At 36.9% G+C, this 17,068-nt stretch overlaps 3 protein-coding genes across 3 annotated transcripts; all 3 read left to right on the forward strand.

Moving 5' to 3' along the window:
• LOC109836955 (actin-depolymerizing factor) lies at positions 444-2,973 on the forward strand. Its single transcript, XM_020405018.1, has 3 exons — positions 444-515; positions 1,472-1,737; positions 2,505-2,973. Exons 1-3 carry the CDS (start codon positions 513-515, stop codon positions 2,653-2,655), a joined length of 420 nt encoding a protein of 139 aa, XP_020260607.1. The 5' UTR covers positions 444-512; the 3' UTR covers positions 2,656-2,973.
• Positions 4,881-9,265, forward strand: LOC109836953 (tubulin beta-1 chain-like). The gene is made up of 4 exons (XM_020405016.1): positions 4,881-5,479; positions 6,482-6,751; positions 8,243-8,379; positions 8,449-9,265. The coding sequence occupies exons 1-4, from the start codon at positions 5,086-5,088 to the stop codon at positions 8,992-8,994; spliced, it is 1,347 nt and encodes a 448-aa protein (XP_020260605.1). The 5' UTR covers positions 4,881-5,085; the 3' UTR covers positions 8,995-9,265.
• Positions 10,548-15,350, forward strand: LOC109836954 (tubulin beta-2 chain-like). Its single transcript, XM_020405017.1, has 3 exons — positions 10,548-11,104; positions 12,787-13,056; positions 14,443-15,350. The coding sequence occupies exons 1-3, from the start codon at positions 10,711-10,713 to the stop codon at positions 15,120-15,122; spliced, it is 1,344 nt and encodes a 447-aa protein (XP_020260606.1). The 5' UTR covers positions 10,548-10,710; the 3' UTR covers positions 15,123-15,350.

Here is a 17,068-nt window from a genome sequence, read left to right on the forward strand (position 1 = left end):
ATTATAGTAAATCTAATAATTAAAATAAATCTGACTTATTTATAGTAATAAAATAAAAAATAAATTATTTTAATATTTAACAACGTGCATTGCACGTGCATAAAAACTAGTTATATTATAATCATGAATAATATTTTCGCGCCCATAAGATGTATATTTCTATATTTTTTTAAGAAGGCCATTAAAAAGGTTATTTACTATTCATTATGTAGTTAAAAAAACAAGGAAATAAGTAATAAACAAATAAATAAATAGACAAAAGTTTAAATACCGTCCACGTATTCAAGCGTAACGACGAACGAGCGAGCAATGAGCTCTCCTTAAGACTCGGTCCTAAAGGCCCAAAAGGCCCAAACGTGGCCACAACCAACTATTTTCGCGCCTCTCTTCCCCTCAAATTCCTCCCCTTCCCCCAAACCAATCTCCTTTAAGAAAACATCTCCTCCTCCCTTCTCCTTTTCTCATTTCTTGGAAGAGCCAGCCTTTCTTTCCTCCTCATTCAATTACTAATCATGGTGAGTTCATTTCTCGCTTTAGTTCCTCGCTCGCTCAGTTCTAGTAGTTGCAAAAGTTTATGTTACATGTATCATATGTAGTTTGTGATCGAGTAAATGTCCTAGCTAAATCTTTATGTTTTCTTTATTTTATTAACATGTTCTGTCCATATCGCAAAGCTCGAATTTTAATTTGATTTATTTTCAACTATGTAAAATTTTAAATTTCACGTACCTCTTACCGTCGAAGAAATAAGTAACAAAAACAAAATTTTAACTAGAGAATGCTAACAAGTTACAATGACGAGTTTATTTTCTTCAGTAAAACATTCCCTCATGTTCTGTAATAACATTTCATTATAAAAAGTTCAGTTACAGACGTATCCTCTGTACAATAGGAGATGCGCAACTTCTTACCTCTTCCTTTTTTTTTATTAGCATTTAGATCTGAGGGGGTCTAGCTACGGGCGCGCGTGTGGCTCACACGCGCTGAAGGAGCAACACATGTCCCTAAGGGGACATACGTCGCGGCCACAACTTTTAGGGACATGTGTCGCAGCCACAGCGCGTGAGCCCCACGAGCGCGGGTGGCTAGCATTGCTACTTAGATCTTGATCTCAGAGCTGTATTTTCTCCTTGTTATCTGAACTCTATTATAGATGGAGTATATTCCGACACCAATAAGAAATGAACGTCGCTATGCAAAACATTAAAATATCAGGAGATCTCTCTGCAATACATTGGCGTCATAGTCATAGTCAATAGTCAAGTGATGGATAAAAATAACAACTAGATAACTGTGTTCTAGGGTTCGAATAAAAATACTAGTAAAAAAATTTAGGGGCAATAAGTGGCGGACTCAAATAGTACAGAGATCGTGCATGCGCAATAAACACTTAATAAGTTTGACAGTTATTCTAATAGTGCCTTTTCTTGTTGAAACACTCTGGATTCGCTCCTGTCGTCACGTTGCCTAGGCGAATTCGGCATCGGGCATTGCGGTAGACGATGACTGCAAGCTGAAGTTCTTGGAACTGAAGGCGAAGAGGAACTTTCGGTTCATTATTTTCAAGATTGACGAGGTTGCACAGAGGGTGATGGTCGAGAAGCTGGGGCAGCCAGGAGAGACATACGATGACTTTACAGCGTGCATGCCGCCTAATGAGTGCCGCTATGCCGTGTTTGATTTCGACTTTGTCACTGACGAGAACTGCCAGAAGAGCAAGATCATCTTTGTTGCGTGGTCAGTAAGTTACTGTGAAGTTTTCTAAATCTTTACCATGATATTGTTCTCATTGGCCTCTCCACAAGTTATGAATTTTTTTGGCTTTTGTCAGGCTCACGTTTTTGATGTAGGAAAGCTGTTATAAATCTAAGAGCTAATTGCACATAAACACTTGCACATTCTAATTAAATTGTTTTTTTTACACTTAAAACTCCTGAATCCTCATGGCGCCATTTTCTTGTTTGGTTGAAGGTAGCAGATTTTAAAGCGAGGCGCCTATTTTATACAACTTATGAGATTCAGGGGACCAGTTTAAAGTGTACTTGTTTTGGAGGATTATTCTAAAATAATTCAGATCAAGGAACCAACATCATAAAAACCCAAATTATTTACCATCTCCTCATGATATGCTGCCAACTGAAAAAGGATAAAGGCCTTTGTCTTTTTGGAAGTACTAGTTCTAAGGCACTTTGTTGGTGACTTCTAGAAACAAAATGTTAAAACTTAAAATCCTATTATCTTTGATCCCATCCAGTTTCTGGAGAGAGAGAGAGAGATAGAGAGGAAAAAACCCTCTTTTGAATATAAACCAGATATATTTTCGGATTAATCCAACTTCAAATCCTATACGTTACAATTTTAAAAAGTACATTCTAAAATAGAAAACAACCCTTGTGCGAACAAAACCCAAGTTCCTAAGAATGAATAGGAGTGCAATAGAGTACGTACCATGAAACAACCAGAATTAGCTATTAATCCAAATATTTACGCCATCGTGCGCACAGGTCTCCGGACACATCAAAGGTGAGGAGTAAGATGGTGTATGCCAGTTCCAAGGATAGGTTCAAGAGAGAACTTGATGGGATACAAGTTGAGTTGCAGGCAACTGATCCAAGCGAGATGAGCATGGACATCGTAAAAGAACGAGCCATATGAAGCACAAGAAGACGACAAAGCTAATTGGCTTTGTGGATGCAGTCTTTATTTCATGATCTTATTTGCTTAATTTTGTCTGTATTTTATCATATCGAAGGATATTAGGATAGCAATTTAGCATTTATCAGTGTCATGTGGTTTATTCAAGGCATGTCAACAACGTCAGAGCATGTATTTTTCTGGTTTATTTCTTTTTCTTTTTTATTTTGAGGGTGTGCATCCTTCCCCCCTTTGTTTCAAACATTGAAGGATTATGAATTGCACTCGCATTGGCGTTTGAATAGAAGATACACTAGATGCATGATATGTTTTTTTGAACATGTACTTGAAAGTCCACAGGCTAGATTTTATCTTATAATGTAGATGACATATCAACTTCTTACATCTCATTAATTTAGTCGAGGGCCTTTGATGTTCTGGCTGAAAATTATCAAGTTTTCACTTATAGTTGCTGCATTTTCGGATAACAGCTCTGCATATCCTTCATTCCAAAGTTTTCAACTATCACTATAAAATCTCGAAACCTTTTCTAAAGTCGGTATCTTTTCAAATAAAGTTTTGTTGATCGTGAAAGGGAATATTATATACAATTAGAAACTCTCTATGTCTAGCTAGTTTCCAGCAATTAAGTTCTATACTGATCAGAAAGAAATGCATCTTCATTCATTGAAAGATAAATCCACCATAAAACATTATGAACAGCGCAATAGATCTGGCCCTCTTCTCACACGTACGCGCGTTTTCTTCTCCATAACTAAAGCTTCCCAATCTCACACACATGCAAATGTGTCAAGATCCCCAACATGAACACTTTTTGTCCAATGAGGGAGTTCTTTGGATCAAAAACAGAAACGAAGGCAATCCAAACTTTATCCTGAGCACCATTATTAACATAAATTTGGATCATTGCATGTGCATGATCCTTTTGTTGAAGAATATGCTAACACATGGGTTTTTTAGCAAGTTGTTCATCATTTTATCCATTCAACAGAGTTTCGTCGTTTAGTATTATGTCAATTCACTTACTAGTGACAGGTGACTATGAGCTGGAAATATCAAATTGCAAGGGTGGCACCCGCAAATAATAATAATAATAATGATGATGATGATGATGATGATGAATAACAAAAAAATAAAATAAAATAAAGAGAAAGGAAAACGAATAATACTAGTAAGTAATTACTAAGAAAGATGAGATATTGACAAGGGAGATGTTTGATGATTAGAGTGAGGAGTATAATTTGCTATGCAGTAACGAAGTTTTATTTTCTAGGATAATTGGGATCTCTCATCTACATAGAGTTGAATCCTGGGAAAATGAAATTATTATGGTAGGGCAGTTGGTAGATAAGAGAATCTAGTTTGCTTATGAATGGAGCCAAGTTTGGCATGATTCAAACAAAAAGAAACAGACGTCCATGTTACTTCATGGTCCCCCATCAATAAGGAATTTAGACCTGTCACCGACAACTTATGGTATAGATAAAAAAAATGGGACAGATTTTGGGGGAAAAAAACCATAAAAATGGACAAATATTACCCTTTTGATTTTACATCACTCTATCTATTTTTTGGGCAATTTTTTTTACTATATATATATTTAACTAAATTTGATAACAATATCAGGACACCAATAAGAATGCTACAGAAGCATGTAGTAGCAAAATTCATCAGTTGAATTCTACATTAACATACATCTGCTGAATAATCTAGAGAGAATTCTTAATTAAAGATTATGAGATAAGTTAAACAAGTTTCTCAATAAAATTCCGATTTTTTTATTAAAATAAGAAAGTGCAAAGCTTTCATGATATCTTTATCTCAAAATTTGTTTCATGGAATTTAGATTAGAAGGAAGTTCTTTAATTTTAATTTAGGTTGCTTGGTTAGGAGAATTATAATATTGAAACCATAATAATTAATATTGAAATCGTAATAATTAATAGGGTAAATTACACTAAACACCCAAGAACTTTTAGTAGTTTGGAGTACCATGACGAGAAAACTTCGAAATCGCGTTAAACCCGTAGTAACTTTTGTAGGAAGTGTAATTACTCTTCGTTAAAAAGGAAAGTTGTAACAGGACCATAACACAATAACGTGGGCCCCATTCCTTTGTAGCGATTATCTGGGCCAGGCCCAGCTGCTTGCCACCCGAAGGACCCCACGTATAAATCAGAACATCCAGACCGGCCTGATTGCAAGAGTGACTACGAAACAAACAGAGAGGCCCTGCAAAAATATCTACTTCAAAACCTCCAAATTCCCCATTCAAACCAAACGGCCGTCAGCAAAAAACCCCCACCCTCTGCCCTTTCCGTCGCCGTCAAAGCGAACCGTCACCTCCTCCGTTGTATAAAAAAACCCTCATCTCCCCATCCCCTTCTCTCTCTCTCAAACCCTAACCCTAATCTCGAAACCCTAACCAAGATGCGAGAGATCCTCCACATCCAGGGCGGCCAATGCGGCAACCAGATCGGTGCCAAGTTCTGGGAGGTCATCTGCGACGAGCACGGCATCGACGCCACCGGCCGATACCAAGGCGACACCGACCTGCAACTGGAGCGCGTCAATGTCTACTACAACGAGGCGAGCTGCGGCCGCTTCGTGCCGAGGGCGGTGCTCATGGATCTTGAGCCTGGGACCATGGACAGCCTCAGATCTGGGCCTTACGGTCAAATCTTTAGGCCCGATAACTTCGTTTTTGGGCAGAGCGGGGCTGGGAATAACTGGGCCAAGGGGCATTACACTGAGGGAGCGGAGTTGATTGATTCGGTTCTCGATGTTGTGAGGAAAGAGGCAGAGAACTGTGATTGCTTGCAAGGTGAGATTTTTTTTTGTTTCGATTTTGTGTTGTTTGGTCGCAGATTGCTTAGATTATACATGAATTGTGCTTGATGTTTTTTTTAAATTTGCACAAGTTAATTACTTCACTATAATCGACTTGTATAAAATTCCATCAGATACTATGTCTATTTCTTTCTTATGTTCTCCTTTGGAACTCTTGCTTCTTTGATTACTTATTCATATACATTTTATGCATCTCGTAAACTGATGCTTGACACTTTTCTTTCTTGTCATTTTAAAGAGATTTAGGATGTTTAATTCTCATACTTATTTTAATTTCATTTTTTTCCTTGATCACTTATTACTGTATGGAAGTATATGAAGAAAATTTAAGCTCAGACCATAAGTGAAATTTAAAGAAAATGGAAGGTTATGTTGATTGTATTATGCGGTAAAATATGTGGACTCACCATACTACACATAAAATTCTTGCAGTTTGGTTATCAAAATGAAATGGATGTAGATCTGCAGCTATATTCATTTATCACGAGTTTCTCCAAAATATTTGTTGGAAGGTTACAGTATTTTGTTTTTCTGTTTATAGTTATTTACTGAGTCGGTTATAAGGGAGTTCGGCTATTATATTCTTGTTATAGATGGTTAACTGTTTTTATTAGTTCTCTATTGTTTTGTTCTGTATTAAGTTTGGGGAAACATGTTTTCTTTGTGTTTTTGCAGATAAGCTAAATAATAACTTTGTTATTTTTCGTAAATGTTTATTACACCCAGAGATTTATTGTCATCTCATGAAGTCATGTGATTTTAATTATCTCATGGGTCTTTACATTAATGATCTGACACAGGGCCTCTGATTCCAAAAACGGACAGCTCAATTTTATATTGTTGCTAGTCATACGGTACAAGTAACTCAACCTATATGTTTGACAGTTCCCTAATTTTCAGTGTTTTCATCGACATATATATATTTACTAAATGCATTATTAATTTCACCATATTGGTTGATGATTTTACTCTGCAGGATTCCAAGTCTGCCACTCTTTGGGAGGTGGAACGGGCTCTGGCATGGGAACATTGTTGATATCAAAGATCAGAGAGGAGTATCCCGATCGCATGATGCTCACCTTCTCCGTCTTCCCATCTCCAAAAGTCTCTGATACAGTTGTTGAGCCCTATAATGCTACTCTTTCAGTGCACCAGCTTGTGGAAAATGCAGATGAGTGCATGGTACTCGATAATGAGGCCCTCTATGATATCTGCTTCCGCACTCTAAAGCTGACAACCCCGAGCTGTAAGTACTTCTCCCACCTAATAATGTTCCATTCCTTTTCAAAGGGAGTTTTTATATTGTTACTATTAGGCTAATTTCCTTTGTGTTTGTTTTCTATATATGGAGAGATTTAGTTGAAGGTAGTCTCTATTGATTGCTTCAAGTGCTATACATGTTAAGGACTAATCACTTTGGTGGTTGTTAGTTGGCCTTTTGTTTTGTTGCATGCACTTATTTACACCCATTATTGAAAAAACCCGTTGCCTAACTCATTATTTTGCGTTAAGTAACAAACCGTAAATGTTACATAACCCCTTGAAATAACTCAGACGCGTCATAAATCTAAGTTATAACAATAAATTGTGCACTGTTTCAATAAAATTTACTTTATTTCAATATAACATGCATTATTTTCAATATAACTATGTTAATTCAATGTTATTTATCAAGGAGATTGCAAACTGCAAACTGCAAACTGCAAATAATTTTCTTTGTTTAGAACTTTGAATAGTTGTGTATTTCACCTTGTTTGGGAACATTTAGGAGGTGAAGTTATTCACCCTAGTTTCCCTTGGTTCACCCTTTAATAGTATAAAATTTGTTACCCCCCCAAATTAGGGTGTAACCAAGGGGAAGGGAACTCCCTTCCCTTCCCTTCCCTTCTCTCACTTAGTTTCCCTTAACTTCCCTTAACGCCATTGAAATCCAAACACACCCTTAGAAAAAGACTTCGTTTTTTCCTCTTTCTGGATGGTAAATATTTCTCATAACATAGAGTGTGAATCAAACCCATGTTTGAATTGAAACTGATGATTTTATTTATTAAAATCATGATATATTTGATAATTGTGATAATATGTAATCTATATATTTGATAATTGTGATAATATGTAACCTATGTTATGCATTACATTGCTTTGCATTTTACGTTATCGAGAGGCTAACGTTTCATGTGTTGTCATTATTTTCAACATTGTTTGGACATTTGCATTATATGTTAAGAGATGTGCAGTTATTCAAAGTAGGAGATGCTTTTGATTCTTTAATATATCTTCTTGAGTAGGAAGGGAAAGACTAGGTTTTAGGGTTATGACAGGTCTCTTTTGCCTGAATATTCTTGATGAGGAACTTGATTCAGATTATGTTAGGGTTAATGTTAGATCGATAGCTGAGCTTAAACTCCATTAGAATTGGAACCTTGCAATCCAATGCTTGCTCCTTCTACTGTGATAAATGTTTGAGTAATGATGATTATGGTTATAGTGAAAGAAAGGAGATGTATGCTACACAATTTTTTTATACTTTGATTTTTGAGATCTACTGTTACTGAGCTCAACTATGCCTCATCCTCCAAAATTAGTTAGTTTGTTTAAGATGGTTTATCTATTGCACACACATGTCCCTTCAATTGTCTAGCTATCTTAATAGAATCATTAACCTTGGCGATAATGATGCCTTTTCTTTCGTTCTGAAACTGGTTTGATTTCTAACTTGATGTTTTACTGAATTCAGTTGGCGATCTCAATCACTTAATTTCGGCTACCATGAGCGGAGTTACATGCTGCCTCCGATTCCCTGGTCAGCTCAACTCTGACCTCCGCAAGCTTGCCGTCAATCTCATCCCCTTCCCTCGACTCCACTTCTTCATGGTCGGCTTTGCACCCCTCACCAAGCTTGCCGTCAATCTCATCCCCTTCCCTCGACTCCACTTCTTCATGGTCGGCTTTGCACCCCTCACCTCCCGTGGGTCCCAGCAGTACCGATCTCTCACTGTCCCCGAGCTCACCCAACAAATGTGGGACGCTAAGAACATGATGTGCGCCGCCGACCCCCGCCATGGCCGATACCTCACCGCCTCCGCTATGTTTCGTGGCAAGATGAGCACCAAAGAGGTCGATGAGCAGATGATCAACATCCAAAACAAGAACTCGTCCTACTTTGTGGAGTGGATTCCTCACAACGTGAAGTCCACGGTATGTGACATCCCACCGACTGGGCTGAAGATGGCGTCGACGTTTATTGGTAACTCAACGTCGATACAGGAGATGTTTAGGAGGGTGAGCGAGCAGTTTACTGCCATGTTTAAGAGGAAGGCTTTCTTGCATTGGTATACGGGGGAGGGGATGGATGAGATGGAGTTTACGGAGGCAGAGAGTAACATGAATGATTTGGTGTCAGAGTATCAGCAGTATCAGGATGCGACGGCGGATGAGGATGGGGAGTATGAGGATGAAGAGGTGGTGGGTGAGTATGAGGAGGCTTGATTTGCTTTGCTCATTGTTCTAAGCTGCCATGAACTATGTGTTCTTATCCTATGTTCTGTATGTTTGATGTTATGTGCTGTATATGCTCTGCTTTCTGCTGAATTCTCTGGGGCGCAATATGGGGTTGCTTTTTTCTTTGTGGAGGTTTTAACTTCTTCATATTCCTGAATTGACTCCGGAATTATTATGTTAAAGTTCGGTTGGAATCATGTATTCGATATTTTGGTTTCTTATGCTCTTACTGAATTAGATTTGGAAAGTTGTTCGAGCTCTTTGCTCTCTGTCCTGATGCTGATCGCTGACTGGAAGGCTGTACTATGTTTGGTTGCTCAGTATCTTTGATATTTGATGGTTTTGATAATTGGGATCTCTCATCTGCATAGAGTTGAATCCTGGGAAAATGAAATTATTGTGGTAGGTCACTTGGTAGATAAGAGAATCTAGTTTGCTTATGAATGGAGCCGAGTTTGGCATGATTCAAACAAAAAGAAACAGACGTCCATGTTACTTCATGGTCCCGCATCATTAAATTTAGACCTGTCTCCAGCTTCGGTTGCTAACAACTTATGGTTTAGATAAAAAAAACTGGGACAGATTTTGGGTGGAAAAGCTATAAAGATGGACAAATATTACCCTTTTGATTTTACATCACTCTTATCTATTTATTTGGGCAATTTTTTTTACTAAATATTTAACTAAATTTGATAACAATATTAGGACACCAATAAGAGTGCTACATAAGCAAGCAGCAGCAACCACATTACCATACATGTGCTCAATAATCTAGAGAGAATTTTTAATTAAAGATTATGATATAAGTTAAAAACGTTTCTAAAAAAATTATGATTTTTTATTGAAATAAGAAAGTGCAAAACTTTCATGATATCTTTATCCCAAAGTTTGTTTCATGAAATTTTGTTTAGAAGCAAGTTCTTTAATTTTAATTTAGGTTGCCTGGTTAGGAGAATTAAAATATTGAAATCATAATAATTAATATTGAAATCACAATAATTAATAGGGTAAATTACACTAAACCCCCTAGACCTTTTAGTATTTGGGGTAAAATGACAAGAAACTTTGAAATCGCATTAAACCCCCAATAACTTTTGCAGGAAACCCCAATTTTGTTACGGCTAAATTACACTAATTAAAAAAAATCAAATAAGTTTCTAAACGACTTTTTTATGTTGGTTTTTCGTTCTAATTTACGTGGTTATTTGCAAAATACAGAAACTTATTGGGGGGGTTTTGCGCAACACAAACGGTTATTGGGGGTTTGGAGCAATGTTGAAAGCAACTGGGGATTACTACAAAATGTTGCAAGTTTTTGGGATTTTAGTGTAATTACTCTTTGTTAAAAAGGAAAGTTGTAACAGGACCACAACACAAAAAGGTGGGCCCCATTCCTTTCTAGCGATTATCTGGGCCAGGCCCAGCTGTTTGCCACCACAAGGACCCCACGTTTAATCAGAATATCCAGACCGGCCTGATTGCAAGAGCACTACGAAACAAACATATAGGACCTGCAAAAATGTTTACTTCAAAATCTCCAAATTCCCCATTCAAACCAAACGGCCGTCAGCAAAAACCTCCACCCTCTGCCGTTTCCGTCGCCGTCAAAGCGAACCGTCACCTCCTCCATTATATAAAAAAACCCTTTTCTCCCCACCCCCCTCTCTCTCAAACCCTAACCCTAATCTCGAAACCCTAACCAAGATGCGAGAGATCCTCCACATCCAGGGCGGCCAATGCGGCAACCAGATCGGTGCCAAGTTCTGGGAGGTCATCTGCGACGAGCACGGCATCGACGCTACCGGCCGATACCAAGGCGACACCGACCTGCAACTGGAGCGCATCAATGTCTACTACAACGAGGCGAGCTGCGGACGCTTCGTGCCGAGGGCGGTGCTCATGGATCTTGAGCCTGGGACCATGGACAGCCTCAGATCTGGGCCTTACGGTCAAATCTTTAGGCCCGATAACTTCGTTTTTGGGCAGAGCGGGGCTGGGAATAACTGGGCCAAGGGGCATTACACTGAGGGAGCGGAGTTGATTGATTCGGTTCTCGATGTTGTGAGGAAAGAGGCAGAGAACTGTGATTGCTTGCAAGGTGAGATTTTTTTTTGTTTCGATTTTGTGTTGTTTGGTCGCAGATTGCTTAGATTATACATGAATTGTGCTTGATGTTTTTTTAAATTTGCACAAGTTAATTACTTCACTATAATTGACTTGTATAAAATTCCATCAGATACTATGTCTATTTCTTTCTTATGTTCTCCTTTGGAACTCTTGCTTCTTTGATTACTTATTCATATACATTTTATGCATCTCGTAAACTGATGCTTGACACTTTTCTTTCTTGTCATTTTAAAGAGATTTAGGATGTTTAATTCTCATACTTATTTTAATTTCATTTTTTTCCTTGACCACCTATTACTGTATGGAAGTATATGAAGAAAAATTTAAGCTCAGATCGTAAGTGAAATTTAAAGAAAATGAAAGGTTATGTTGATTGTATTATGCGGTAAAATATGTGGACTCACCATACTACACATAAAATTCTTGCAGTTTGGTTATCAAAATGAAATGGATGTAGATCTGCAGCTATATTCATTTATCACACATAAAATTCTTGCAGTTTGGTTATCAAAATGAAATGGATGTAGATCTGCAGCTATATTCATTTATCACCAGTTTCTCCAAAATATTTGTTGGAAGGTTACAGTATTTGTTTTTTGTTTATACTTATTTACTGAGTCGGTTATTACGGAGTTCGGCTATTATATTCTTGTTATAGATGGTTAACTGTTTTTATTAGTTCTCTATTGTTTTGTTCTGTATTAAGTTAGGGGAAACATGTTTTCTTCGTGTTTTTGCAGATAAGCTAAATAATAACTTTGTTATTTTTTGTAAATGTTTATAACGCCTAGAGATTTATTGTCATCTCATGAAGTCATGTGATTTTAATTATCTCATGGGTCTTTACATTAATGATCTGACACAGGTAGGGGTGGTAAACGATCGAATCGAATCGAATACTAAGGTATTCGTATTTGTATTTGTTTAAAATTATCGAATTCGAATGCGGACTCTAATATTCATATATCTAGTTTTTCTAATTCGAACTCGAATACTTGGTATTTGATAAATATTCATGAATATTCACGAATACTTATCGAATATTAGAGTATATTTATTCTACTAAAAATTTGATTTTCAAATAATATTAAAATTCATAAATAAAATGTATTCCTTTTTAATATATGATGTATATATATATAAATTAAAATTTTAATTAGAAAATAGATTTAAGACTATTTAAGACTTAAAATCAGTATATAAAAGTTAAATAGAAATGGTAAGTGAATTAAAAATATGACATCATATGTGCAATAATACCAATAATAAGTTGTGATTAAATTTTAAACGAATATTTAATAGACAAACAAATCGAATATACATCTGGTTAAATTCTATTCGTTAGTAAACTCGAATAGTAAAAAATATTTGTTTAGTGGTAAATGAACTACCGAATCGAATATGATCGAATAGTTATTCGAACAATTATCGAACTATTTGTTAATTATTTGGTTCATTTCCACCCCTAGACACAGGGGCCTCTGATTCCAAAAATGGACAGCTCAATTTTATATTGTTGCTAGTCATACGGTACACGTAACTCAACCTATATGTTTGTCACTTCTCTAATTTTCAGTGTTTTCATCAACAAATATATATTTACTAAATGCATTTATTAATTTCACCATATTGGTTGATGATTTTACTCTGCAGGATTCCAAGTCTGCCACTCTTTGGGAGGTGGAACGGGCTCTGGCATGGGAACATTGTTGATATCGAAGATCAGAGAGGAGTATCCCGATCGCATGATGCTCACCTTCTCCGTCTTCCCATCTCCAAAGGTCTCTGATACAGTTGTTGAGCCCTATAATGCTACTCTTTCAGTGCACCAGCTTGTGGAAAATGCAGATGAGTGCATGGTACTCGATAATGAGGCCCTCTATGATATCTGCTTCCGCACTCTCAAGCTGACAACCCCGAGCTGTAAGTACTTCTACCACCTAATAATGTTCCATTCCTTTTCAAAGGGAGTTTTTATATTGTTACTATTAGGCTAATTTCCTTTGTGTTTGTTTTGCATATATGGAGAGATTTAGTTGAAGGTAGTGTCTATTGATTGCTTCAAGTGCTATACATGTTAAGGACTAATCACTTTGGTGGTTGTTAGCTGGCCTTTTGTTTTGTTGCCTGCACTTATTTACACCCATTTTTGAAAAAACCTGTTGCCTAACTCATTATTTTGCGTTAAGTAACAAACCGTAAATGTTACATAACCCTTTGAAATAACTCAGACGCGTCATAAATCTAAGTTATAACATTAAATTGTGCACTATTTCAATATAATTTACGTGATTTCAATATAACATGCATTATTTTCAATATAACTATGTTATTTCAATGTTATTTATCAAGGAGACTGCAAAGTATTTTCTTTGTTTAGAACTTTTAGTAGTTGTGTATTTCATTTCAATTGTTTACAAAGCCTTGATGATGACTTCTTTTGGTGTTCCTGTGATGATATAATTCCATTTTGAGAGATTTGAAAAAGCACCATCTCGTTGAAAGGTTCTATCCATCCACCCTTTCTCAATGTATTTCTTTAGACAAAGACTTCGTTTTTTCCTCTTTCTGGATGGTAAATATTTCTCAGAACATAGAGTATGAATCAAACCCATGTTTGAATTGAAACTGATGATTTTATTTATTAAAATCATGATATATTTGATAATTGTGATAATATGTAACCTACGTTATGTGTTGCGTTGTTTTGCATTTTACGTTATAGAGAGGCTAACATTACATGCGTTGTCATTATTTTTAACATTGTTTGGATATTTGCATTATATGTTAAGAGATGTGCAGTTATTCAAATTAGGAGATGCTTTTGATTCTTTAATATATCTTCTTGAGTAGGAAGGAAAAGACTGGGTTTTAGGGTTATGACAGGTCTCTTTTGCCTGAATATTCTTGACGAGGAACTTGATTCAGATTATGTTAGGGACCTAGGGTTAATGTTAGATCGATAGCTGAGCTTAAACTCCATCAGAATTGGAACTTTGCAATCCAATGCTTGCTCCTTTTACTGTGATAAATGTTTGAGTAATGATGATTATGATTATACTGAAAGAAAGGAGATGTGAATTACACAATCTTTTATACTTTGATTTTTGAGATCTACAGTTACTGAACTCAACTATGCCTCATCCTCCAAAATTTGTTTGTTTGTTTAAGATGGTTTATCTATTGCAGACACATGTCCCTTCAATTGTCTAGCTATCTTAATAGAATCATTAACCTTGGCGATAATGATGCCTTTTCTTTCGTTCTGAAACTGGTTTGATTTCTAACTTGATGTTTTACTGAATTCAGTTGGCGATCTCAATCACTTAATTTCGGCTACCATGAGCGGAGTTACATGCTGCCTCCGATTCCCTGGTCAGCTCAACTCTGACCTCCGCAAGCTTGCCGTCAATCTCATCCCCTTCCCTCGACTCCACTTCTTCATGGTCGGCTTTGCACCCCTCACGTCCCGTGGGTCCCAGCAGTACCGATCTCTCACTGTCCCCGAGCTCACCCAACAAATGTGGGACGCCAAGAACATGATGTGCGCCGCCGACCCCCGCCATGGCCGATACCTCACCGCCTCCGCTATGTTTCGTGGCAAGATGAGCACCAAAGAGGTCGATGAGCAGATGATCAACATCCAAAACAAGAACTCGTCCTACTTTGTGGAGTGGATTCCTCACAACGTGAAGTCCACGGTATGTGACATCCCACCGACTGGGCTGAAGATGGCGTCGACGTTTATTGGTAACTCAACGTCGATACAGGAGATGTTTAGGAGGGTGAGCGAGCAGTTTACTGCCATGTTTAGGAGGAAGGCTTTCTTGCATTGGTATACGGGGGAGGGGATGGATGAGATGGAGTTTACGGAGGCAGAGAGTAACATGAATGATTTGGTGTCAGAGTATCAGCAGTATCAGGATGCGACGGCGGATGAGGATGGGGAGTATGAGGATGAAGAGGAGGGTGAGTATGAGGAGACTTGATTTGCTTTGCTCATTGTTCTAAGTTGCCATGAACTATGTGTTCTTATCCTATGTTCTGTATGTTTGATGTTATGTGCTGTACATGCTCTGCTTTTTGCTGAATTCTCTGGGGCGCAATATGCGGTTGCTTTTTTTCTTTGTGGAGGTTTTAACTTTTTTTTTTTGAATCGACTCCGGAATTATTATTTAAAAGTTTGGTTGGAATCATGTATTTGATATTTTTGGTTTCTTATGCTCTTAGGGGGTGTTTGTTTGCATGCAAGTGAAAGATGAAAGTGAGAAAGTTACTTTCATCTAACAATTAAGATGTTTGTTTTCATGTAAGTGGTTATGAAAGTGAGATGTAAGAAAGTTGCCACATAAAATTTAATGCAATTTTGACTTCCCCTAAAAAAGTGGTGAAGTCACATGAAAGTAACAAAAATATAACTAATTTAATTAAATAATTTTAATTATATTTTCTAATTAATCTTATTTTGCCACGTCATCTTCACATTGCACTTTTGATAATAATTTAATTTTTCAAACAAACATTGTATTTCACTTGCGTGCTGACATTGATGTAAAATTCATTTGCAAAAAAAAGTAACTTGCATATTTTAAATTCACTTTCAGATTTCCAAACACCCCCTTACTGAATTAGATTTGGAAAGTTGTTCGAGCTCTTTGCTCTCTGTCTTGATGCTGATCGCTGACAGAGGAAGGCTATACTTTGTTTGGTTGCTCAGTATCTTTGATATTTGATGGTTTTGATTTCGTATTTTGCCGAGCATAGCAGTTTAATGTCTATGCCTTTTTGGCCTTGTTTGGCAAAGGGTTAAAGCAAGAAATCAAGGAACCTTCTATAATTTGTCAATTTATAAATCCTTCTAGAGATGTTAAAATGAGTTGAACCCCTTAAAACGAGGAGCTTACAAATCTACTTGGGATTAAGAGAGAACCATTCAAACTTACAAAGAAACTGGGTCATAATCTCATTTTACTCCCAAACCACAGAAGGACCAAAAGAAGTCACAGAAAGTAGCCCAACGGATTAAAAAGTTTTTAATGCTGCCGGTTAATAAATGAGCTAATCATGTGAACCATTCTCCCCAATCTCTCCTTATTTTGACCCTAAGCCAAAAGGGGCAAGAGGGGGGGTAGTTGTACTTACATTATTGGGCATCCGAAAGAGGAATGAGCTTGTTGCAGGACTACATAGCTATTAAAATAGATCTGCTAAAGATACAGAAAGTGCTCAGCAAACCTTCACTTACGTGTTCAGGCCTACTCGGGATGAGCAAGAGCGAATGAGCAAACCCTCACTAATCAAAACTGTAAAATGCATAAAAGTAGGATCAAACCTCAATTTTGAATATGGCTCAGGTTTTACGTGCAAAACCCTCTCTCAAAGAAAACGTGAAATATTCCAATGAGATTAAAGTGACCGATTCGAGGGAATAAGTTCTGATGATCCTCCCTTTATTCATATTTTAGACCCCTCGCGGTGAATCATTTGGGCCGGGTTTAATTTAATTTTATCCTTTCTTTTTTTAATGAATCAGAATGTAACTCCAAATAAGTAACCAGAATCACGCCACTTTAATATCAATGGTATCTAGTCCAAATTATCTGTTCTTAGTATTGGAATCACAACAAAGATTTTTATTTTTTATTTTAACGTTTATACTGCATAATATTAGTTATTACACATTTTAGTTATATATATATATTGTGTATTCTTGATATTACCGACAATATTTATCAAGATATATTGCTTCTATTTCTGTAATAAAATCCGAAAGAAAAATGTTAGCTTCACCTTTTACAGTTTTACTCTCCTCCCATCCATGAATCAGACTGCCGACAATTTTTGTCCCGAAGTGCAAAGCGAAAACGAACGCATATCTTCACAATGACTTCATAACTACTCCGATCTATTTGTAATTAAACTGTTGATCAATTTT

The sequence above is a fragment of the Asparagus officinalis genome, chromosome 4, assembly GCF_001876935.1.
Source record: "Asparagus officinalis chromosome 4, Aspof.V1, whole genome shotgun sequence".
NCBI lineage: Eukaryota > Viridiplantae > Streptophyta > Magnoliopsida > Asparagales > Asparagaceae > Asparagus > Asparagus officinalis.